At 36.2% G+C, this 26,669-nt stretch overlaps 3 protein-coding genes across 9 annotated transcripts in view; all 3 read right to left on the bottom strand.

Annotated features, from left to right (window-relative positions):
- Window positions 1-16,461, bottom strand: part of LOC129791869 (gamma-aminobutyric acid receptor subunit beta) — a 41,903-nt gene extending 25,442 nt beyond the window's left edge. For 3 of the 7 annotated variants that reach the window (XM_055830466.1, XM_055830470.1, XM_055830471.1), the window contains exons 1-4: window positions 15,929-16,461; window positions 13,653-14,643; window positions 9,800-9,897; window positions 5,953-6,020 (exon numbers count right to left, since the gene is read on the bottom strand). In XM_055830466.1, the coding sequence (XP_055686441.1) occupies window positions 5,953-6,020; window positions 9,800-9,897; window positions 13,653-13,768 (282 nt within the window). In that variant the 5' untranslated portion in view covers window positions 13,769-14,643; window positions 15,929-16,461. Of the gene's footprint in view, window positions 1-3,638; window positions 3,707-5,952; window positions 6,021-9,799; window positions 9,898-13,652 lie in introns of all 7 variants that reach the window. The other 4 variants (XM_055830468.1, XM_055830472.1, XM_055830467.1 and 1 more) reach the window with 3 other exon arrangements.
- Window positions 16,462-20,213: 3,752 nt separating this feature from the next.
- LOC129791860 (uncharacterized) lies at window positions 20,214-25,454 on the bottom strand. Its single transcript, XM_055830448.1, has 2 exons — window positions 24,811-25,454; window positions 20,214-24,750 (listed from the first exon to the last, which is right to left on the bottom strand). The coding sequence occupies exons 1-2, from the start codon at window positions 24,956-24,958 to the stop codon at window positions 23,114-23,116; spliced, it is 1,785 nt and encodes a 594-aa protein (XP_055686423.1). The 5' UTR covers window positions 24,959-25,454; the 3' UTR covers window positions 20,214-23,113.
- On the bottom strand, window positions 20,640-22,997 carry LOC129794319 (uncharacterized protein K02A2.6-like). The gene has a single exon (XM_055835117.1). It carries the CDS (start codon window positions 22,995-22,997, stop codon window positions 20,640-20,642), a length of 2,358 nt encoding a protein of 785 aa, XP_055691092.1.
- Window positions 25,455-26,669: the final 1,215 nt, after the last annotated feature.

The raw sequence follows: 26,669 nt of genomic DNA, 5'->3' as shown, positions 1-26,669 counted from the left end.
TGAAAATGTGTTTTGATGACAACAATGTCTTGACTTTGTGTTGTTTTTGTGAAAGAATAAAATCTACACCTCGCAGCCTACAACAGCCAAAGCATTATATATAGTAGAACAAAATGTATAAAGAAAATGGTAAGGAATTCATATTAATATTTTGAAAAAATTCTTTTCATTTTTTGAGATTTCTTTCTCAGTTAGAGGAGCTTTTTCATTAATGAAAATTCCTCATTTGCACGTGATAATCATTAGTTTTCTAATGATATCAATGATGTTAAAGAGAGAGAGGAAATATACAGCAGATGAATAATGTTGAAACATTTGAGAATTTCATTGAAACTCTATATATTTTTTGGAAAGTTTAAAAGTCTCAACAAAGAAGATAAATTTCAAGAAATTCTTTGTTAACCAAAAAACTAACAATAAACTTCTATAAAGTTCATTCAATAGAAGAGAAATATTTGAAATTCTCAAATATTCCAATTTAGGAAATAAATTTTCCCTCAATCCTTTGAATGTGAAATATGAGAAAGAAGAAGGTGGGTGAATGAAGGAAGAAAAGATGAAGAGAGATTAGCATAAGAAGGTGAATCTGCAAAATGATTTTATAGAAAAATATTTCATTCAGTGAGAGAGTTGAATTTTAGAAATATTTTTTAGGTTATTACAGCTCACGTAATTCTAACAATTTTTTGAGAATTTACTAATTTAAAAATTTTAAGATGCTTTACATTTTTACAGGAATGCTTTTTTAAAAGTTTCTTAACATTTAATATTATTTTTTGAATTTTTCTTTAGATTAAAAAAAAACATAATATCTCTCTCGCTGAATAGGATGCAGTGCCAAGTATAGGAGACTATATATAGCAACACTCTCATGATTAATAATAATGTAATCTCTGATATATATAGTATTGTATATATAATAAATATATTTACACGAATACAGGCGGGCAATGGGTCACGTTTTGTAGTGACTTTGATTTTGTCAAATATGGTCTCACTTTTATCCGTTTCTTTTGACAATTTTTTGTTCTCTTTTTTTTCTTTTACATATTTGCCATCTTGATTTGGTTTCCACTCGCCACAATCGCCCACATACAACATAATGCAATTAATATGATTTATGAAACGGCCATTGGAATTCTTCAAATGGTCATAATATAAGAAGTTTTTGCTTTTTTTCTTGGAATGTTTCCTCCCGCATCATCATTCCCAAAAAAGAAAAAGAAAAATTTACCATGTCTGGAAATGAGACGAGAGAGGGGGCAGGGTGGGGCATAAAACATCAAAAATATTACGCAAAGATGTGATGAGAGGAATTTCTAAAAAAAAAAAAAGAAAGAGGCAAAAAAGATGACTTTCATGTTCCCTTGAGTGATCAAAGCACATCGAGAATGAGAATGTTCTTTTGTAAATGAGAAGAAAACTCATGTTGTATTCATTGAGTCACACTTAGGGGCAGGGATTTATGGCGTCTCTCGCCAATTTTGCAATAACACGGGTTTTTATTGCAAAATTTTTACAGTAAATTGTCATCCCGTATAGCGATGCAATATATATGCGGGGAATGAAGCCATATACACTTCCGGAAATTAATATAAATCCACTCCCCTACCCACCCACCCCTCAGGAAAAAATTCAACATTTTCACAAGCAATGTGAAGAGCATAAAGTATTAAATAGAGCTCGAAAATACACAAGTTACCAATCAAATTTTATTGGTTTCACCATTAAATGTTATTCTACGCCATGATGTTGCATATTTGCACACATCTGTGAGGATTTTCTCTCATCTCTTCCATCGGAAGGATAATCATGAAATTGATAATTGGATGAAATTTAAATTAAATACAAGTATTCCTTCCTTTCCAACTAAGCATTCAAAGTGCATTTGACGTCAGAGTTCTCTATTCAAGAATAAGAAGAGAAAAAAAAGAGAAAAAGAACTCAATTAAGTTTTTTTCTCTTAAATTCTCTAACGAGGAAGGGAGCTATTTTTTCTTCTTGAACCTTTCATTAAGTTCTTCGCGGGTAAATGGAAATAAAAATTAAGAGAAAGCAGGAAAAAAATGTCATTTAACCAGCAAGTCCAATACAAATTAAATCGTAAGCCGATTTGTTAATTACTTTCAAGACTTTCCCCTGATAATCCTTGTGAAAATGAGTGGATTTATTCCCTCCCCTTCCCTTTCCAGAAGTATATATGTGAAATTGCAATCGCTCTATGCCATGCAGTTGAAAGAATTTCGCTATATATGGGGGGAAAAAAGATTTATTAATTATTTAGCATTTTAAAGAAAGATAAAATGAAATGACTGGATCACGCACGATGGCATATAGTCCACACAGCGTGCGTTCTGGAACACAACATTGCAACGATTTATAAATGGGAGGAATTTTGGGATAAAATGGGGGGTGTATGTAGCAAAAATATACTATCTCTCTTCTGTTCTCACTAAATTACCAATCAATTATATAATTCTAAGCATTAACAAAATATATGAACCATCAGAAGTTGACCTAAATTCTGATAAATGTTATAAATTTTAAATATTAAAATTCAATATATGGGTATGAGACTATCAATTCACATTATATGGCGATTTGTATAATGTATATAAATTCTCTCCAATTGGGATTTGAAGTGGGGGCAGTGACTTTAATTAAACATAAAATATATATTTCCAATTTAAATGCAACATCAATGTGTGATAAAGCGAATAGAAAACATAAAAGAACAAAAAAAGAATATTTCAAAAGACATTCTAAGTTTGTTTTTCGTTCTCATTGATAAACAAATATTATTTTAAATATTTTTTTGAAAAGAAAAAAAATCCCCTTTTTGAGGTAAAAATAAATAAAGAAATGTGTTAGTAAAAGTGATTGAAGCCACAGCGGATTTATTTATTTAAGAATAAATAAATATAATGATTATATACTTTATATATTTTCTTATTCCAATTAAAAATAACAAAAAAAATACACATTAATGATGTGAAGTAGTGAATTTTGAAAAGAAAATAATAAACAATAATTACGGTGGGAAAATAAATTTCAATTTAATAATATTTATAGAGATACAGACAGGAAGACACTGACAACATAAAACAGAGACAGAGATGCTGTTTCTTTTTTTTTCAAATATCATATCTGAGCATCATAATTATGGATTTTTCTTGCGCACAGAGACGAAGAAATTAGGTCAAATAAAATTTTAGGTCATCAAATTGTTTTTAAACTGAAAGAAATTTTGAAAAAACTAAAAAGATTGTTTGTCTTGAAATGCGTTGTTTCTCACTGATGCCAAAATGAATTGGTTTATCTGTGTGATTTCTCGTGTATTATGTAGAAAGTCTGATTGATTTATACTTTTGAATAGAAAACTAATAATATGTTTTATAGCGCTTCAAAGAGGAAAATACAGATGGGGGGAGGGGTGTACCAAAGAGTAGAGGCAACGTAAAAAAAATCAAAAAATTTCTTTTGGATAATAAAGATAATTTTGAGAAAATCAAAATAAAAGCAATGGTTCAAACAACTTTTCTTTTTTTTTTGCTTAAATACAATTTTCTTTCTTTAAGGATTTAAATTAAAAAAAAAAGTTGCAAAGAGGTATATAAAAAAGAAGTTTAGTTGTGTACCATGAGAACTTCCGAAACTGAACTGATACTCAAGACATACATGGTGACGCCGACTTCCACGGGGGGACCTGAAATATGTGGTTAGACACTTCAGCTCTAGTATAATTTGCATTTATCGATAAAAGCCTTATTAAAAAAAAGTTGATTTTTCATGTAATTTTCTTTTCCATAAGCATATTGCTTAAAACATTACCAATTCTTACATTAAGTAAGAATTTCATGTGAATCTCTTCAATACATTTTACAAAACTCCGGAGACAGAATGAAAACCAAATCAACAGACGCTGGATGTTTTAAAAAAAATCACACCATATACACAAAAAATCTAATTTTTGTGTGTTATGTGTGAAGAGGAAAAAAAGCGGATCGTTTAGAGAATGTGGTATTATATGATTTTCGCTTTCCTCAATTTTGCTCATTGCAATATGCTTTTTGCAACATATTTGTTCAATGTGTCCCCATCGCCTGCGCAGTGTATGTCCTAATACGATTAAATTCCACTCATTTTCTCTTATACATATATTAAAAGGTATATAATATAATATATATATTATGTTAGATACATAAATGCGTGTGTAGTATGTGGTTGTGTGACTGTGAGTTTTCTAATTTCACTAATAATCAAACTTTTATCTCTCAGTTGGAGCTTTTTTTCTCTTGGTCATTCGGGGAGGAACACCACAAAAACATATTTTGGTGTCTCTTATCACAATTACGCCCATCCTTTGTCCCCCAATTTATACAGGGTGCGCTATAGCAAGATGAATTTATTTATTAATAAAAAAATTACTTTTCCTTTTTACTTGAACTTCGAGAGAGTTTTCTGAGAAACTCTTCTTCGGGAGCTTTTTCTTCGGAGAAAATTATGGCAAAATTATTTTTAAAGGGAAGTAATTAGCCTTTCCAGAAAGCTTTTCCAGTGAGAATGAAAGCTATACAGGCAACTATAGCGCATAGTGGATTCTGAAAAATATATATAGTGCAGCTGCTGAATGAAACAGAGCATATCAAAGGCAAGCTTTCGACTGCATTCAGTTGAGAATTATGCTCTCTACGTAATATCGATTGCATTCACTTTGTGAGAGTATAAAATCCTTTTGGACTTTATGCTTTAGGAATGTGATAATTTTGTGAGCTTTTAGTGTTTCTCTATATATATTTCTGTGTAAAATATATGTATTGCGCCGTATGTGTCCAAAAAGTATTTTACAGTCTCTCTCATAGAAAACAGAACCGATTTTCAAGCTGTTTTGCTCGAATTTTCTTGCTACATGGTGGGAAAGATTTATGTAATATTTTCCAGATTGTCCTTTGAAACTCTTGCCGAGAAGAAAAACCGTCATGCTTGCAATAAATAGCGCACCCTGTACTACGTTTTTGCCCTTTTTTGTGTTACTACTACTTTTCTCTCCACGAAAAATAACACAACGTAATCAAAATGTGAAGCATATCAGCAACCAACAAAAAAGTATAGTGTTAGAGAGGATTCAAGAGGGTACAAAAAACACAAAAATAGTATAGGTAGAAAAAAGTTCAAAAAGGGAGAGAAGAAAAATATGAATTTGTCTCTAAATAAACGTCATTAACACGCAAAAAGTTCAAGAGTTCATTGGCAAAAAAAATTCAACCACGAAGACAAGAAACTTTCAAATATACAGCTTTTCAAAAGACTATTTAAAAAGTTTTTATTTAAATTTTTTCTTATTATTTTGTTATTTAAAATTAAACGTGAGAGATGAAACTAAGAACTTAGAAAACTATAATGTTCTATTTTGCAAATTAGTTCTAAAGAAGTTTGGATAAACTTTTAGGATGAACTTGGTGAGAAAGAAAATAAATATTTCGCAAAAAAAAAGTTAAATGGAGCTTTTTGGAAGAATAAAAAATATTGGAAAATAGAGTGAAAACTTTAAAAATAATCTGAGAGAAATAATAAATAAGAAAAGTGAAGAAAATTGCGTGGAAAATTGCAAAATAATTGCGTTGAAAGGAAATGACCAGCAGAATGGAGAAGAAAAGAAAATTAGGATGGAGCATTGAAAATTAAGAGCTTTCTCTTGTACAATATATGGGGGAGGAAAAGCTTCTAAGAAGAAGAAAAAAAAAACGGTATAATGCTTTTCATTTTTAAAACTTATTAAATAATAAAATAACACAGGAAAATTTATCACTCTGGATGAGAAAAGAAAATGAAATAAATATCTCTCGGTATAAAATGGCAAAAAAATGGAATGAAAAGGGAACAGAAGTTTAAAAGAGAAAAGAAAAAAAAAGAACGAGAAAGATAAAGAAAAGGTACAAAGTCTTCATGTACCATTTTGACTTCAGACAGCGAACTTATGGACAGCACATACATGGTGACTCCAACTTCTACCGGAGGTCCTGAAATACGGATTAGTAGGAAAAACACTCAACTATTGTTCTCTTTCTTTTTGCATAAATTTTTTTAATGACTTTTTTTTTCTCTATTTTAAATTATGAATTTTCTGCATTTTACGCACTAAAAATGTTTTTCTTTCACGTATTAAAACTCTCCCAAATCACTTTCTAAGTGTATGTTTCTGGGGAGAGTGTGAAGGCAGAAAAGGAGTCAAAAGGTTGAAAGAAAAAAATATTACTATCTACTTTGTACCAAGCTTTTGTCACTGCGCAGCAAGAGCAGCTTTTGTGCCGTTCAAAAAGATTAATATATATTCATTCTCAAGGTGGGGGAGGTTTGAGGATCATTTTCCAGCAATAACAGCAACGTAAAAGAAAAATCCAACAAATAGAGGGATTATAGAGAGAGAATTAAGTGGAAATTAACATGTAAAACTCGTTCGCGAAGAGCTTTCCAGGTTCATGAGCTTTTTTCTTCTTGCAAAAATGTATATAACACACACACAACTAATTAATCGCGTTCTGCTCTAATCTCACATCAATTGAGTTTTATAATTAGTTTGAAAGAAGGTGGGGGGTTGGCATATGCTCACATATGGCACCCTTTCATTCTTTTTTTTTTCAACCTCCCTCCTGTACGTCTCTCTTGAAATTGCACACATGAAACTATTTTAATTATAGCCTCTCCTCATCCTTTTGCAGTAGTACACCTCCATGTATGTTTATATTGACCCCCTGCCGACGCTTGTGAAGGATTTTTAATGAGATTGCCAGTATCATTGAACACGATTCTCAATGGAAAGGTAATAATTGATTTTTTTTCTACACCCTTCCTCCCCCTATAAATGTGCCACAAGTAATGCACGGCTGGAAAATCTAGGAGGGCGAGAGAGAGAGAGAGAGAGAGACGTGATTCCCATTCACTGCATTTGGGGAACTGACCCTTGTAAACGGGGGCTTGAGTGAAGGGATTTTTGTGAAGCACGTGATGGCCAACGAGGTTTCACCTTGCTCAACAAGAAGTGCTGTGAAAAGTGGTCAGGAATGTGCCTTCAAAGGAATAAAATTAATCGATTTAAATGGAAACATGTCAGGCGTCAAATACTTTGAAGGATTTGGGCTTGAAGTAACCTCTATTCGCTTCCCATATTGTGGGTATGTTTTCAACCTTCACGACACACCCTTTATACAATATATTCTACATTCCATGCAATTCACAATGGGTTTTTCTTTTCTATAAAATAAATTAAAAGAAAAATTGAAGAAATTCTCTCACAATAAAATAGATAGACATTCTAGGAAAAATCTCAAATCTTCTCCAATTTATTTTAGACAAAGTATTGGAAAGAAAGAAAATCCATATTTTGATGAAGAAAATCATAGAAGAGAGCTTTTGGGGAGAAAATAATTTTCCTTTATACTTTGAAAGACATTTAAACTGTCACAGTTGAAGAAAACAATTCTGGCAATGTCTCAAATTGCCTGGAACTTCTTCCAATATATATTCTTCTGGGGGTAGTTGAGTTAAACGAAGCCTTTAAAGGGCTCTCTATATTGAATAACAAATCAATGAAAATTATCCATTTGAGTTTCAACACAACATATTATAAAGCAATTTATGCATTTTATGTTTACGTCTTTCCAAAATCCTATTATCTAAACACAATAAATTTGATTTAATAGATGTCAATAAATTATGGGGCATTAGGGGTGAGTAAAGTGTCTCCCAGAAAGGAGTTTATTCACTTTTATCTTGTTGGTTGTAGAATTAAATGGTAATTTCTGTTTTTTCATTGAGAATTTCTGAGAGTAATCAAGAAAGACTTTCTTTCAATTCCTTCAAGCCCCATATGCAGGTCCCCTTAACACGAACAATTTACCCATAAAATACCCTTAAAAACAATGCCTTAATTGGCGTATTTTTGGGTGGAAAAAAACTTTGAAATAAACCGCATTTGTAGTCTATTTAATTGTCATATGTCACTCCTAGGGATTTATGTGGAGGCATTTAACTGATGCAGCAGTGCTATAGATTTGTGGAAATTGTGGTTTTTGTAAAGGATAAAAAAATCCCCTTCACCACAAACACATCTCAATTTTTTTCAAAGAGAATTCTCTCGAATAATAGCTCGAAGCTATGTGAAAAAAAAATGAAGCCAACCCTTATATTTGAAATTTATTTTAGGGACTATATCACGTCTTTTTTTTTCTCCTAGCCGTGCACTACACAGGATGGATCTCATCGTATCATCTCACCTCACGAGAAACCCACGAATTTATCATTCTGCCGTGGCTTCGATGTTTTCCTCTTCAATGGTAAAAGAATATATTTTTTCTTCGTCCGCACTGACTTCCTTTTGATTAATTAATCTTCCCCATAGCATCGGGATGGGGATGTTTTTCTCACAGGGTGAATGGAAAGACAGTGTGACAGTGGGGAAGGGAGGGGGGGGGGAGTTTGGTGTGGATTCCTAGGGAGGAGGATGAGGTACCCGCGTGGGGATAAAAATGAAAAGGGGTCGACTGTGTGTACGGGAGTGGGAGCATGACGCGTAGTGGCAAGGGGAGGTAAGGAAAAGAAAGAAAAAAAAGGAAAAAAAAAGATGTGAAAACGTGTGGAGGAAATCAGGGAAAATGAAGCGACTTGTGTGTTGTTGAAAAGAGAATATAAATGACGGACACCAGCGGGATGTTGCCTAGAAAGGTCGGCATGGTAACATAAATCGATCGGTGAGATGTCGACGAGAGGCAAAAGCCCCAGCAAAAGCTCTGGGAGTTTTGGTATCAACCCAATGCTATATATAAACCATTCCTCTCTCTCACTCTCTTCTCATGTCTACCATATATATGGAAAAAGGAATTGTAAATGTTCCGAAGCTCTTTTAGTACATTATATACAACAATCTCCTCGCTTTCTCCATTATACATACATATACTGCACAAAGGATCCGCCCTTGTTACTGACACATTTCTCCCAAAAAAAAAAGCATACTGCCAGGCGAATGGAGTTCGAGTCTTTGGGAATATTGCGTCTGGTGTGGCAAAAAGACGGAGTCAGGGGAAGCTTTATCTATATAGCGAATTATATATTTTCGCACATCAGCAAATTTTTCATTATATATACATAAAATGTACTTATACATATAATGTATACGTTCTTCTCCCCAGCTCCAACACACAGAATCCCAAATGACGCCGCTGCCGCAGCCGCGGGCCGCCAAAGGAGAAAAGAGAGATGTTCTCTCATCCGTAAGTAATACCTTGTGTGTGTTTGTAAAATATCCTGTGAGCTATTTATGTGTGTTTTGTGTGTTGCACAACAAAAATAGAACAAACGAGGGAACTAGGCGCCCCCATCGAATCCCGCACTGCTATGTATATAATAATTCACAACCCTGCGCCGCGGGAGGGATGATTCTGCAGAAATATATATTGAAACGCCATTCCCGGCATTATTGGGTGGTTGAGAGCTTGGTTTTCCTACCCTTATTAGATATATTATGTATATGTACCTATACACATTTATGTAGGTAGGTATGTATATAATGTATACCCTGATTCCCAAACTCTAGCCATGATTCTGCACAAAACACTGTGACACTCTTACGTAAGAGAATCTCTGTGTGAACATTATAGATCCCGCACCACTACCCCACGATGAACCGCGAAGATGTATCTGCAAAAGCATCCCCATTTCGCAAGAGTCCAAATCTCGGGTTAGTGGTGAGGAGGTGTGTAATGGTTGAATGTTTAGAATGAAAAAAAAAAACGACAATTCTTACCTCCATAGTTTGGTCTTACTCTTTTGTCGTAGCTAACACTGAAGGAATCCAGAATAGCCGATATGTTGACGTCGCCTAGCATACTTCCACCCCCAGTGCTGCTTTCGGGTCGCCCAGGACAGCCATTCAATCAAAATCCACAGCAGAAGCGGAGGAAACGGGCGTGTAAAGAGAAAAGATGGTATCCGTGAGTATACAGAATAAGACGAAAAAGAAAAAAAACTGCTCAGAGAAAGCGGAGAGTGGAAAATTGAGATATTCCCCTGCAGAGCTTTCTCTGTGAGCTTTTTTACCACATACATATTTTTTTTTAGCAAAACGACAGTGTGTGTGGGAAAGCCACCCTTGGCCCGTGAGATAAATACAGTCGATCGAGTGTAATAAATTTTGGCCAAAAAGTGGAGAAATTACTGTATCAGCAGAATATAAATTGACAGCCAAAAGTGGGGGAGCTTTCGCAGGGAAGAAATGCAAGGCAAAAGACCATCCACCATACCCTCCTCAATAAAGCTCGACCGCGCCTCTCATTTTGCACACTATATACCTTTTTCAACTAAATACCACACAATTTATACATATATACAACATTGAGAGCCCCGCTGCGCTCCTGAGCTTTCACTCCCACCCCTCAATGTGGGCCCATCCCACTTCCGATTTATGTGGCACCGTCGAGGCATTCATTCACGTTGCGACTGTGCCATCTTGAACTTATGATTAATATCCGTATTAAAATACGCCGAAGCACGGCACGGGGTGGGGTGTTATGGAAAAAAGCTCCCTATTGTGGAGTTTCTCCTTCCAATTCCGCACACATAACGAGCACTGAAGAGATCAGCTATACTAAATGGTGCGACGAAGCAATTGATCCTACTTACTTATTTTATTTATTTATTAAATTAAATTTTCTATTTTAAAGAACAGTTTAAATTAAAAATTGAAAAGAAAACATTTCTTTAAGATTTTCTGACATAATGCCTCAATCTAGCTTTAGCCTTGGATTTAGCAGAATTAAAGTCATTCTCAGGCTTTCAACGTAGATCACTGCCTACATTCTAGGAGTTTTTATTAAAGTGGATTAATATTTTTTCAGCAAGTTGCAGAATCAAAGGATATTTTCAATTGATAAAGATTTTAAACTAATATAATGTACTTAATTGATAATAATTTAATAAATTAGATTAGATTTTATTTAATAAATAATCTTTACTTTTAGGGAGCAAATAAGATTTAAATACATAATTCTAATAGAGCTCAGTTACTTAAATTAAAGTAATAAAGCTAATCATTTAATCCTATGTAGCTTTCTTAGCTTATTTTGCAGTGTGGTATTTAGTAGTGAATACCAGGCGTCTCCATTGAAACTTATAAATTCTCTTTCTCTATTTTTCTAAATTTTGGAAATTGATGTAAACTTTTAGGAAACCTTTATAATACCCATCAAGAATCTTTAATAATTTGAAATATATAGAAATAAATTAATTTCTAGTCTTTTAATTTTTCCAATAATTCTTGTATTTCCACAGGAAAAGTTTCAATTTGTTTCTCATTATATCCTCAAAGATTTTCAACAAAACACTAAAGAAAGTTCCGCCGTATTGCAACATTCTATGTGTTAGAGAATAGTAGAATTGTATGATGAATTTGGAAATAATTCTTTGCAAATAGGTGTTTATACGGTGTTGTAGCATATGAAAGAAGTTTTCTTCTCAAAAGCACCTCAAGTTGGCATGAATTTGCGCATTATGTGCGTGCGATGGATAAAAGTTCTCAATATGATGGGGGTGAGCTTTTCTTTTTTTGTGTTGCTGCTGCTTCTTCTCTTATTCAATATGCAGGGAGGTGGGTGACTGAGGGTGGTAGACATACACACAATAGGTTGGTTTGAAGTGTGCAAAAGGGGAGGAAAAAAAAGAAGAGGCTGTGTGGGATCAATAAAACAACAAGTGCGGCACTCGTTAAGATTGTTCTCTTAATTGAATTGTTTCCCACTTCACATAAGACACACTAAGAGGCACTTTTGCCACCCCTAGTTCACCAAACCTCCCCCCCAAACTCAATCCCTTCTGAGTTTGGCGCCCTGTGACGCCAAAAACCCCCGCACACGGGGGAGGGGGGTGGAGGCCTCAGCCGGGGGTGCCATTGAGTGTACTTATTATCCCAGAAGACTCCTCCAGCAGCCAGTTTGGCTTATCATGGCAATGTTTGCCCTGTGTGTGTCGCTCACGTATCGATTTTATCCTCCGGACGGGTGGCCGTGCCATGGGGATGGGGCGTACACCCCCCAAACCCAACTTGTGCACGCTCCCAACGTTCCATATTGGGTGTAAAGTGGTGCGCCATATCGTACGGGAATGCATACATTTTGAGCACTCTCTGCCGTTCTTGTGTACACTGACGAGAATGTTCTTCTGCGGGACTTTTTGGATTATGTGTACCCAAGGAGGTATCGTGTTACATTTTCATCCCCCAACCCCCCCCCCCCCACACCCTTGTATAGCAAACGTACCTTTACGGTCTTGTTAAAAATTGAAAGGAATGTTTGCAATTTTCGAGCCATATACCTATACGTGATGTCTCACGTCTTATGCAAAGATTCTAACTCATATCTATATTCTTCGTTTTTCTTCTTTCGTTTAGAGTACACGATGGCCTGTTAGAAGGGTTAGAAGTGAAATATATCTTGCTTGAAAAGCTCTAACTTGAAAGAGACGTGTCAAGAGGTTATGCTCACACATTTATAGATTGAAAAATAAAATTAAGAAAAGAATAAAAATTAAGGATTTGTATTCCCTTAAGTCGATTAAGTTAGTTTATTAAATTTCTTTACATTTTTTTTTTTGTGAATGAACCTAAAATACAATTTAGGAATATAATAAGGTTATTTTTTAATTTTGCTGCTAAAAAATATTTAAAACCAACATTTTTCTTTTTGAAATCTTAATTTTCAGGACGAAGAACGTTATCTTTTAGATGGTAAATTCTAAATTTTGAAAACTGTACATAAGTTCTGAATTCAGAATAATCTCGATAATCTTAAAAGTATTTTTTTAATAAAATTTTGTTCAAACAATTTTCTGTTCCTGTTTAGGTCTAAGAATCCTAACGTGTTGAATCAGAAATGATTTTTTTCTTCGATTGGTTTAGCCAAAAAAAACCTCCAAAACCCTAGTTTTCTGTATCAACACTTTTAGTTTTGAAGTCTAATTTTAAAGCTTCGGGGTATTATAAATTGCAAAATGTTTTTTTTTTATTGTTAAACAAGAAAATTATGTTCAAAACCTTTATCTGAATTAAAATCGAAAACCAGTTAGTGTCTCAAAATTATGGTTAAGAGTCTGAACCTATGTCTCAACTAAAGATTTTGAGTTCCGAATAAATCTGGTTCTTTATTGAATTTTTCAGAGATCAAAAACATTATAAAACCCTAATCTGAATTTTCCATTTTGAAATTTTAATTTTTAGTTTCTGGATTTTATATTTTTGGTTTAAAAAGAATCAGGATCAGTTTTAAAAGTTTTTTTTTATTTTTAGAATCTGACATTGAGTCTTAAAAATTAAAATTTATTATAGGTACTGTAAAATATTAAATTATTAGGTTCAACAAATTAATTGTTAAATTTATTTTCACAAAATATTCTGGTATAACATAGTCTCCGAATTTTTCTAGGCCTTATTCTAGGTTCGGGAAAATAGTCCTTTTAAAAACATTCTAGATTAAAAACAAGACTTCTTTTTTTTTAAATTGGAATAGTTAAATAACTTTTTTTTTTAAATATTGTGTTAGTAAAAAAATATTTAAGACAACAAAAATTATTTAAAAATAAAATTAAAAAAAATTGAAAAAAATACTCACGCGGCATCGACAAGCGCCAACTTTTTCGATGGGGGTACAAATATGACAAAGGTGAGAACCACCCATAGTGCTCCGAATTGGGCTTTCGACAGAAGTGTATCCTTCAATAGGTGCATGATGTTGAATCACTTGTCTCCTCCCGTGTGAATGTCGCTTTATCCACTTCAGCAGCCTTCCTTCCTGATACCCACTTTTGTCTCCGTGTTTGGGGGATGAAATTTCGCAACAGCCCCCGCGCTCGCGTTTTGTATTAGCACAAGACGTTTTGCTGTGTACACGGTGCTACAAGTTTTGTAGTTTGCTTTTTGTAGTTGCCGCCGCCACCTCCTCGAAATCACAGTGATGACGACAAAGTGCCCGCCTTGGTGGTATATATACTTGTGCCCCCCCTGAATGCACTCTTGTCACCCCAATTGTTTCATAGAGAAGCTCATCTCACCGAACACACTTCTCCCAATTAGTGTTCAGCATCATATATTGATCTGCACACGGGTCAATCGGGTACTCCATTTTTCTTCGATTTTCTTTTTTTTTTTTGCTTTTGGGGTCTCTCTCCCACACACCGTTCAAATCCAGATCATCACACAACCACCACAGTCTCTTGTCGAGGGCGTTTTCCTTCGTTTTTTTTTGGCAAGAAAATCACATAATAAAAAACACTCTCTGGCGGACTCAGAGGTGCACCAAATGGCCCTTTCTCCGCATTTTTTGCCTCAAAATCTTCTCTTCTCAATGGTACAGTCTCACAAATTGCATTGCAACATGGCCCTCACTGGCATCCATTTGAGATGTACTTCACTTTTCTCTTTTCTTTCTTTCTCTTTTGCGTTTTTACAACAACAAAATTATAAGGAATATTATGTACAAAAATTCCTATCTCCCCACACTAAATACTTTTACGTTTGTTTTTCTTTTGATTATTTTTCTCTTTTATTCCTTTTGTGACTTAATTCCGAACTTTCTGCACAAATCCACAATGGGGCGGGGTGGGCTGTAAAAATTAAAAATATTTTCTGTTTTTTTTTGTCTTTGCCTTTTGACTTAATCTCAATAAGTTTATTATTTTTCTTGCACACAGAAATGTATTTTTTAAAGGGTTATGTTGTGAAAAAGGGGCTGAGGAATGAAGAGCTTTTCACTGACGGAATTATATAGAATTTTCACGATATATTTTCCATCCAATGCTCCACTTTTTGACGTTCTACCACCCAGATGGCCATTTTTTCTAACACTGCTGCTGATTTTTTAGGATTGAATTTAGACGGGAATTGTGGTCTTTCACCCCATTTTTTATTCAGGGATTTTGGTGGAAAAATACGACGAGAGAGAGAATTTTTAAAATATAAATAAATAAAAAAGGTAGTGATGTGGAATTTAAAATAAAAATTCTTCTTCTAAAACCACGGAACAACACGACAGCCGTAACAGACAATTTTCCGCCTTGCACTAGCAAAAATGTTGGGCGGGACACGGAAAAGCAAAATTTTGCCACGCACACAGGCACAAAATTCTTAGGGGGAGCACACACACACCACCGTGCAATTTCTCCGTGTAAGCTCATTTTGGGGGGAGATCCTCTCGCTATTATCGGGTAAAGTTTTGAAAATTTAACGCCTGCGCACCCGGCTTCAGATTTTCACCCAACTATTTTTTTTTACCACCACACCGCTATATACACCGAAAAATTTACAAGAAATATGTATACACAACACATAGAAAAATATAAATTCTCTCTGTGTGAGCTTTTTCAGAGCTTGGGGAAGGAAAGCACACAAATAATTTGCGAGGACTTTTTTTTCGATTTTTTTGGTACACATTCGTGTGCAATTAAAGTGCTTTCTTTGCTTCTCAAGTCTCAAAATGTCCCATCACTACCCCTCACTCTTGTGCGCCTACAGGGGTGGCTTTTTGGAAGCTCAACTTGATTCTCTCGCGCGCGCTCTCTGTGTCTCCCTCTCTCTTTCTCTCGGTGGAGTCTTAATAATTAAATGGTGTGCTATTGGGGGGATGGCTGGGTGGGTCAGCAGCAGACAGAGCGAAAACGCCTTTTCGCCTTCCCGTGCCATACACCCCCTGGCCGAAAAAAATCCCTGCAGAATCTCCCCCCGAAAAAAAAAGAACGACAAATGCTTCCACAAATCGACTTTTCGTTCACAGCCCGTTTTCCACATATATAGTATGCCGAGAGAGACTTTTCACACACTCTTTTGCGAAAATACCCTCAAATGGATGCAATGGGGGATTTTATTTTAAGGGTGTGTAACGTCGCTTTTCACCTTTTCTTTTTTTTCTCTTATTTTCTTTAGAAATTTTTAATCACAGCTATTGAGCACGGTTTTTTTTTGCATTTAAAAACTATCAATTATTTCTTTTTTTTTGTAGTTATACGAATAAGAAGGAATATTATGTATGCTTTGCAAGTTCGCAGAGCTTTTTATTTCACATGAAATTCATTTTTTTAAGCGAAGATGGTGCTCTCAGTTGGCAAAATGGTCCGACCAAGTCACTCTTTCGGGGTCACATTCTTAACCAAATGTCCGCACTTTTCACCGATTTTCTTTTGGCCCAACAGGATGGCCTGAGCTTTTTCGCTTCTTCCTTTCAGTCCACGCACTACTGGGAAAGCACACACCCCCCGGTGAGTCCCAAAAGCCTTTCTTTTTACAGGTTCTTTTTCAAAAAATTAAAAGGCTTGGCCTCTGAAAACCCGCGAAAATGTCCGAGTTGTGTAAGGTATGAAAGTTCAATTCGATCTACAAACCCCGTCGTTGGACGAAGCACCAGCACGGAGCAAAATTCGCGAACGTACTTCTTGAATTGAATTTCTCACATACGTCATAAGGATTGCGTTCACTCTGGCACCCCTTAGACTGCTCCCACGGGCCACGGGGGCGGCATTTGGGTGTGCAAGAGTCTAAGGATACCGCCTGAGCGCAAGCGTTTTCCCCGGGAATCTCTGTGGAAAGCTCTGTATTTGGGATATTGATTTGTGCGCGCCCAAGTTGTGATTTCTCCAACCATATTTTCGAGGGCGGCAGTGGGGCAATATTTACACACTAAAACTGCGAGAGCAAAAGACTTTTTGCACCCCCAAAAAAAGCGGGGGATCCGCCATGGATGTGGTTGTGACGTCGTGTAAAATTACCCCCCGTGCGCGTCAATACACTACCACACATTTCCCACCATACACACACACTCCCCTAAATGTGAGAGCAAAAAAAAAACCAACGAGCCAGCAGAAAATGTAGGCGACCCCCACGGTCAGGTAAATTGAAGAATTCAATCTGCCACGCACCATCGGGGCAACAAAAAAAGCTCCTGCCAGTCCGGGAGCTCTCTCTTGCTACCAACAGCACCGAGAATGAGGGGAAAAAAAGCCCATCGTGCGTCTCCTCAGCACAAGAGAAGAAGATGAAGAGACATATTTCACAAAAATTCACCCAGAGAACTCTAGGAATTTTTTTTGCCATCCTCTTCACTTCTTTTATTTACCTGAGCCCCCACATTTATCGCAACAAAGAGCCTTAGTAGATGAGCAAAGTGCCGAAATACGCGAAATTGCTGCAGCCCATACATATGTATTTTTTGGTACCGTAGAAAATAGCAGCAGTGGGGACGCCTGGTGCCACCTGACGTCTCCATTGAGCAATAAATCAAGAATCGCTGTGCGTATTGATTTTACTCACCTTCCTTTTTATTTGGCAAAAAAAAGCTGTAGCTACCTGTATAGTGCTTCAATTTCATTCCACTGTCTCCCGCAGTAATGGATCTCATTTAGCAAAAGCCGTCATTTTCAGATAAATCTAACTTAAGAAGCAATTTGCCAAATGATTAGGAATGGGGTTGAATTTCCCTATTAAATTAAATTGTATACCGCTTCGATTTAATTTTATTGCAACTTTTGAATTTATTGATAGCAAACACGGAGAGTGGATCAACGCATATATATGTTGGAATTAAGTATTTAATAAACGTAGGTATATACCTACATATATAGGGGTAACTGGGGTAAAATGGTGAATTTGAAAAAAAATAAAAATTAATAACTCAAGAAGCAGTGAGAGCTAATCTGTCTAATTTTGTCAGTAGTTACACTTCCTACCCCTGCCTAAGCCTAGAAAGTTTCATAATAATTGATCCAATATTTTGGCTTTTATTTGAAAAACAAATTTTTCGAACCTCAAGGATACTCTGACCACTCAACTACAAATTCAGTTTTGGCGAAATTCTCTGCAATATTTTTGATCCAAATGCATTTTTAGATAGAGTAACTATTGCTAAACACGAATCTAAACTGAATTTTCCGAAAAAATTTTCCGAGTTTTCCCGTAAAACACTGATAGTAAAAAGTACCGCTTGGGGCAAAATGGTGAATTTGGTGTTTTTTTAAAATAACTTTTTAAATTTTTGAAAAAATAATTTCCCTTAATTAGTATAACTATTATAAACAATTTGGGATGTTTAATCACTTACTATTACCAATTTTTATAAACTAAATAAAATAAAAAAGGCAATTTCTTAAATTTAACGTTTTTTTAATTTTTTGTATTTTTTTATTAAAAAAAAGTTTTAATTGGTACATAAATCTCTCATTCTCAGTAGGTGTTATAGTGCCTTGCTAAAATAATTTCATTAAATTAAGATTAGCGAACAAAAAACGCAATTAACCGTTTTACCCCAGGATTTTTGGAACAGGCAAATTTGGAAGGGTTTGGGAAATGGCCTGAAAAAGCATTTTCCCATTGAGATAGAGGAAAATCGTCTGAGACAAAGTTGTAGCCCGGAAAATTTCCTATAAGATAGTTCTCATGGGAAATCTCAAATATTTCCATGGAACTCAGGAAAAATTATCTCCCAAAAATTCACCGAATTACCCCAGTTTCCCCTACGTATATATGTATGTTATATTGGAGGTATTAAAATATTTAAATTACCTTATTTATACTCCTATTTGGCCTACTATTCAAAGGAGCTTTACGCTAAAGCTCAAAGGAGCTCAACATAGTTTTATAAAGCTTCCCGTGAGCTTAGTAGCTTACCCAATGAAATTGCAGGTAAAGTGTTTTGTTGAAATCTCCATGAATAAGAAGAAGAATCAGAAATTTATGTTTGGTTGAGATTTATTCTTAAACATTTTTTTTAGCTTTTACGTGTATTCACATTGTTTGCTATTAACCCTTTCACGACCTACGGGAATATGGATCAAAAATTAGATTTTTTTCAGAATATCTCTATTGAACGAAATTTCTCCTCCACTTGACTATTTATTTAAAACATAAAAAAAAACATTTAATTAAATTTTCCTCACAAATTCTGCATTCTCTTGTAATGTAAAAAAAAGCTCTCAAAATACGCGTAAAAAATGTCCATGAATAAAGACTTTTTCTCAATTTCTTGCTCTAGCGACAAGAAGCATATTTTCAGCGTGATGTAGTTTCGCAGGAGGATGAGATGAGATGAGTACACAAGCTATAAAAGGGGCATCCATCCCCGGGTGATTTTCCCTCACTCGTTCCCCCGTACAACCCCCTCGTGCTTACCCGCTAAGCATTCCCGGCTGCTTTTATTTATTTATTCTGGAGTCTCCGCTCGGTGGAAAATGTCAAAGTTGACGATGGAGACGCCTGGTTTTTCAACCTGGCGTCCCCATCGATGCTGCGGGATGAAATTTCCAAAAAAAATGGGGCGGAGACAGAGAAACAAGCAAAAATTGACATTCTTCTGTAACATAATTCATTTTTTTTCTTTATTTTTTCTTTTTACTTGTGTGAGTCTCCCGAAATTTTCCTCTCCCCACCATTTACTTTTGAGAAACATACATTTTTGTTGTTGTTGTTATTTTAATAAAACTTCTATGTACACCAGTCAGTCCAATTAAATATCATAAATATTCTTTTTTTTTTCATCATATTTTCTCCTTTTTCCTTCATCCACAACAAAATGGGAAACAATTTTTCTTTTATTTTTGTTCCGTTTTCTTTTTACCTAATATAAATTCATTCAACTTACAAACATACATACATTAAAAAAAAAGTCCACAAGAAGACTCTCTTTATCTGTATAGAAAATCAGTTTTTTCTGTTATAATTTTGATCTAATAAAATACAATATTTTTCACCTTTTTCACACTCGCAATTATGGCAGTATAAATATTTTCCAAGGGAATACAAGAGGATGAGATTTCAAGTGTAAACAATACTCCCTGGTGCAAAAGGAGAGAATATTAATGTTTGCTGATGCGAATAATTTTACGAGGGTTATTATTGTGTTTTATTTCACTGGCGATAATGACTCGCTGTTCTGTATGGGGCTGCTTTTGCGTGGGATGAGGATTTTTTTTTTCATTTAGGGTATGGGGGGATATGTATAAATACTGCTGGGGAAGGGATGTGGGTGGGGGGTGGATATACAAATGATAAAGAAAAGTAAAGCTGAAGATACATTATTTTCATCTAACATTTGCTCTTTATTTTTCATTTCACTTTTTTTTTCTCTACTTCCTCATTCTCATACCTCTTTTGCTCTTTTTTTCCCCCGCGCCATATTTTCTTCTTGTGCCTTTTTGCCATTTAAACACCCGCTAAGAGTTTATGAGAAATTGTGGACTTGATTGTTGAGAAGTGTTGTTCCGTTTTCTTCACAAAACACCTCATTGAAAAACAAGGAAAGTTTCTCCTTTGAAACATTTAGTTGTAACTATAAGGGAGAGAGACTAAAAGACGCGCAATGTTTTCCATTCACAGCAAATGATTGAGATGCGATAAGTCTGCGCCGTTGACACCAAACTTCTTGTCACTCATATATGGCAATTTACTTAATATATGTAGGTAGGTGCTTTGTGTACAGAGATAAATTGTTAAAGTTCTTGCACGAATATATATTTAGAATTCTCCATTTGGAGGAACTTTCTAAACACAAAATTCAAGTTGTGCTATTTAATAAAAGATCACTTGGATTTTTAACACTCTTTATTCCACCATCTCACCTTTACACATCACATCTCTCATCTGACATCTCTTCCGAAACATACCGAACCTCTTCGGGTCCATCCCCACAGGGTGCATCACCACATCCCTCCTTTTTTCCATGTTTGGGATGCGATCCCCCCAGCTCCCGGTATTCCAATCTCTGGGGCTTCTTCTTCTTCCTGGTGGGTCTGTTGCGTGTTGCTGTTTGGGTTTGTGGAGCGGGGATCTCCTGGTCGGCGTTGCCATGGCATTCCACCGATGTCGGAGTCCCAGTCCCCACAGATCCAGACTCAGCTCCGTCAGTGTCATCCTCCTCAGGTGGTGTAACCCTCTTCAAGTGTGCCACGTTTCGCTGGAGACGCCGTCCGGATTCCGGGTCCTCGATGACCACCGCAGATCCCTTCTTTTCTAGAACGACGAATTCCGTGGGGTCAAACGTGGTACTCAGTTTGTTTCCGGGAAGCAGGTTTCTCATGAGTACGCGATCTCCCAACTCAAGCTCCGCTGGCCTCGCACCTCTCTTTTTGTCCTCCCTTTCCTTTCCTTTTCCTTTTGAAATTCGATCTTGGTCTCTGAAGTCAGAGCTGGGAGGCATCGTAGAGACATCACTCAATGCAGGAATCTTACCCCGAATGTTACGTCCAAAACAGAGTTCTGTTGGGGTTTTTCCGGTTGTAGCATGAGGCGTCGTATAATACATTAGAAGATATTCTTGCAAATCACTCTTCCAATCACGTTTCAATGCCTGACTGATTTTTAAGCGCTTCACCAACGATCTATTTTGGCGTTCCACTTCCCCATTCTGCTGTGGCCAGTAAGGTATCGTTCTGTTCACGGTGATAGCTCGCTGTTTGCAGAAGGTCTCAAACTCTTCACTGAGGAATTGTTTGGCATTGTCCAGCGTTATTGTTCTAGGGTAACCCATTCTCACGAAAATTCTCTCCAACCGCCTGATTGTTTCCTTAGCAGTAATCTTCATCATAACTTCTACTTCTTTATAACGACTGAAGTAGTCGACAATGACGAACAGATATTCTCCAGTAGGTAGAGGTCCCATGAAATCTACTGCTATATCAATCCAGGGTCCTTGTGGAAGCTGCCTGCGTACCATCGGTTCCGGTTTGGACGGAGTAGACACCAGACATCCTTTGCAGCTCCTCACAAACTTAGTTACCTCTGTGTCCATTCCAGGCCACCACACTCTATCTCTCAATCGGCGTTTCATCGTGGTTTCTCCTGGATGTCCTTCGTGAGCAAGTTGCAGCATACGTTGCCTCAAAGAGGTAGGTACCACAACTTTTGTTCCTCTGATGAGAATATCTCCGATGCAGCTGAGTTCCATCTTGAAATGTTGGTACAATTTCACTTCAGGCGCGTGCCATTGATCCGTTTCCAAACACTGACGTACCACATGGAACTCCGTGTCATTCCTGGAAGCTTCCTCAATCTCCGAAATGTCAATGGCTGCTGATTCAATGACTGCTCTGATAAAGAATTTATTCTCCTTATCAAACCCTTTCGAATCCCTGCTTTCCGTCAACCGTGAAAGAGAATCAGCAATGTTCATGGATCCTTTCTTGTAGATTACTTTAAACCTGACGGATTGCAGCCTTAGAAGCCACCTTTCAATTCTCGCGCAGGGTTTGGTGGTCGGTTTGAAAATAATCTCAAGTGGTTTGTGATCTGTTACAAGTTCAAACACTCGTCCAATCAAATAGACACTGAATTTTTCAACTGCCCATACTAATGCCAATGCTTCACGCTCAGTCTGACAATATCGCCGCTCTGTATCCGACAAACTTTTGCTAGCGTATGCAATAATGTGTATTTTATCCTCATTTCTGCTGTCAATTTGTACTAAAACAGCACCAAGAGCAACTGGAGAAGCGTCCGCGATAACCCTGGTGAGCAATGTATTGTCAAAGTAACTGAGAGTTTCCGCATTGCTCATCATCTCCTTCACAGCTTGAAATGCCTTCTCGTGGATCTCCTTCCACTCAAATAAGGTATCCTTATTGAGCAATAATCTCAGAGTGTGTGTGACAGTAGAGCAATCTGGTAGGAACCGACTCACATATGTTACCAACCTGAGAAAGCTTCGCAGTTCTTCCTTGGACTTTGGAGATCGAAACTTCCGAATCGCCTCAACTTTGCTCTCAGTAGGATTTATCCCCTTCTCAGACAATTGGTGTCCCAAAAATTCCAACTGGCACACCTTAAAAACACATTTCTCCTGATTCAACAGTACTCCATGTTCCTTTAGTGTTTTTAGAACCTCCTGTAGGGATTTATCATGTTCCTCCTCCGACGACCCAAAGACAACGATGTCATCAATATAATTCAGGGTGTTACTACATCCTGACAATATTTGCTCCATCGTCTTTTGGAAGATCTCCGGGGCACAAGATATGCCAAACATCAATCTTTTGTACCTGTCTCACAAATAAATAACAACTCATAAATATTCCTCAATCTCTTGTCCATTATTTAATATTACTCTTCATACCTGAACATTCCCTTGTGGGTGATGAATGTTGTAATCTTTCTGCAAGCAGGATTCAACTCTATCTGATGGAATGCATTCTTCACATCAAGCCTAGAGAAAAATTTTGCCTTCGTCAATTGAGGCAAAAAATCCTCAAATGTCGGCATGATGTGGTTCTCGCGCCTCACAGCTTTGTTGGCTTTTCTCATGTCGATGCACAATCGAATGTCGCCATTATCCTTGGGGAGTACCACCACAGGAGACACCCAATCACTGGGACCCTCCACTGGCTCAATTATATCCGCCTTCAGCAATTCATCTAACTTCTCCTCAACTTTGCTGAGAAGAGCGATGGGTGGCCGTCTTGCATGTTGATTTACTGGCGTGACATTTTCATCAATGGGAATCATCAGACTAATTCCACGGATTTTGGGAAATGGTTTGGATCCCTGTTGAGCTTGCACAGCGCAAATACCACTATGTTGCTTACTTGGCAATCCCAACATCAAAACTCCCAAGGCCTTGGCTGTTGCCTTGCCCAAGAGTGGCTGAGATCCCCCTTTAACGACATAAAATGTCGCTGTGCTTTTCAACTCCCGATTAACGTCCTGAATCACCACTTCTGCTTCAAACGATCCCAGAATTTCCAATGGACTCGACTGTGCATATGCCTTCAGCTGTTTGGTGACAGATTTCGTCATATTCTGGGCAAATATCCCACTCTTCTTCAAGTACTTCCACGTGTTCTCTCCAATAATGTTGTGAGTGGAACCGGAATCAATTAGCATCTCAATCAAAATGCCACCAACTTTGCACCAGATGTATTCATCACCATCTCCCACATTGAATATAAATCCATCGTTTCCTTCCTCCTCTTCTGAATCATTCTCTTCACTCACATGATTCACTTTTGCAATCTTCGATTTGGGAGTTGATGCGTCTTCTGCATTTGACCGTTTGAGATTTTGTGCTCGTCGAGTGCGACATTTCCTTGCAAAATGCCCTTTGATGTTACATTTGGCACAAGTTTTCTCCATGGCTGGGCAATTTGGATCTTTCGCCGTATGCCCGGATCTACCACAACGAGAACATTCATCTTTTGTGTTGAAATGCCCTGCCTGAGCTTTCGGTCTCCCTCCATACTTCTGTTTCTTCTCTTGTACCGCATTGAGGTCACTCTTCTCCAGATTCGAGCCTGAACCTTCACCAATCGTACTCGACTGTTTGCTCATTTCCTTTGCTTGAGCTTTAGCTGCTTGGTATGCGTGTATATACTGAAGCAACACATCCAAATCATAATTCGGTTTAGCCATGATCTTCTGCTTCAACTCTTCCGGACACAACATTATGATCTTGTCTATCTTTGCGCTGGTTTTTGCGTCGCATTTCTCCGATTCAAAGACACACTTCTCGGCTTGATGCATTGCCCTCAGAATCACCTGTTCCAATGATTCTTCTGGTTCTGGCATGAGAGACCAAAACATTTGCCTCTCATAGGAATCGTGTCTCTTTGGTGCAAAATGCTCATCCAGCTTTTTCATCGCAATTTTGTACGGATCATTATCGTCATCTCCGGGTATATCTGCACCCGGGATTTGGTAGAATACCTCTCGTAGGTCTGGACCACCATACGCAAGCAGCATCCCTTAAATAATAGTCATTCTTATAACATTTGTTCGGCTCATAGGCCTTTCTTTAAACTCACCTTTTAGTTTCTTCTTATCTGTCTCTGCTGTTGCCAGTGCAACACTGAGGAATCCCCTCTTGAACGTCTCCCAATTCTTCCGATTCTCATTTGGGGACAACAATGACCGTTTGAATGGCGGTACATTGTATTGATTCCCATGATCCATGGTTTTTCTTTGTCAATTTCTGTAAAAGAAGAGAAGAAAATCATTAATTTCTTCCCTACTTTTTGCTTTTTTTTTTTCTTTCAATTCGTTTTCTTAATCTTGATAGTCTCATTTCATTCATTCTTTCATGAATCCTATCACTTAATTTCTCTACCAACAGTCTCATTTCCATTCATTCTTTCATGAATCCTGTTGCTAAATTTTCTTAACTTCTGGCAGTCTCATTTTCATTCATTTTTCTAATGAATCCTGCCTTTTTAATCTTTCTCTCTCTCTGGCAGTATCGTTTTAGTTCATTCCCACAGAACCCTGCCAATTTTGTGCATTCTGTTTGCCCAGCTTGTGTTCTTACAAGCTTTCCGGAAACTTTCCGTGGTGCACAAAATTGTCAAAATTTTTATATTCATGTATTCATTTCTCTAATTCACAATTAATTATCACTCCTGATCCTCTTCTAGGGGGTCAGAAGTCAGAATTTACATTAAAAATACCACTAAAATTAATTTTTCATGCTGGTTGAATAACCTAACCTCACTTTTCCGCACATGGTTGCAAAATTTCCTTCTCTTTCTTATTTTCTCACTGTAATTCTTAATTTTCCTAATCCTTACCTTTTTTCTGATTTTCCTCTGTCGCCAGGTGTGCTATTTAATAAAAGATCACTTGGATTTTTAACACTCTTTATTCCACCATCTCACCTTTACACATCACATCTCTCATCTGACATCTCTTCCGAAACATACCGAACCTCTTCGGGTCCATCCCCACAGGGTGCATCACCACACAAGTCTTTCTGTATTTACTCTTTCAAAATAAAATTATATTACTTAAACCATTTCAAAAGCTCTTAATATGTCCAGGATTTTTTTTTTGAAATTCACTTCAAGTTTGAATTTGTCCAGAAAAGTCAATTCGAAACTAAAATATTAGAAATTTCTTGTAAAAAATTCAAAAACTCTTCCTTTATCCAAATTCTTTTGAATTTTGTAGGGGAAAAACTTTTTATGCTATTTTTATGCACTCAAAGTCAACAAATCAAATTTTCCGAGCCTACTAAATATAGCTTAATGAGAAAATCGGAGTTAAATTATATTGATTAAATAATTAAAAAGCGTGTGGAAATATTTAGGATAAATTCTTTAAAAATTATACATAAATAGAATAGGGGAGAACGAGACAAAAAGTTACTTAAGCTTAAAAGCTCAAAAATCATATTTCCCAAACAGATAAAGCGAAATATTTAATAACTCATTTCTTTAGGGTATTTTTTGTCCTAAAACACTTTCTCAGATCAATTTATCCTGTCTACTTAGCTAGAAAATATGATATTTAGAACTTCATTGCTCAGCTCTCCATTAAAATTAATTTTAGTTATACGAAAAATTAAATTTTTGGCTGAAAATTAAACCAATTTTTGGAATATTTGTTAGTTTTCTTAAGTAAGGAATAAATCCAGAATAAAATGAATAATTGAGAATTATTCTGCAACGATCCATATGTAGGTATTATTTAATTTTTAATAAATCAGAACAAATGGCAATTTTTTTCGATCAATTTGAATTGAATTTGAATTACTTCTGAAGTGTTTGATTAACAGAAAATTAATTAAGATATCTTTGGATAAAAGATAAATTAACCCGAATAATTCGATTAATCAAATAATTATTGATTATTTCGAATAATTATTTTGAATAAAATTAAAATATTCGAA

The sequence above is a fragment of the Lutzomyia longipalpis genome, chromosome 3 (assembly GCF_024334085.1).
Source record: "Lutzomyia longipalpis isolate SR_M1_2022 chromosome 3, ASM2433408v1".
Taxonomy (NCBI): domain Eukaryota; kingdom Metazoa; phylum Arthropoda; class Insecta; order Diptera; family Psychodidae; genus Lutzomyia; species Lutzomyia longipalpis.
The sequence above is the reverse complement of the archived record's forward strand: the minus strand, read 5'-3'. Positions and strand labels throughout refer to the sequence as shown.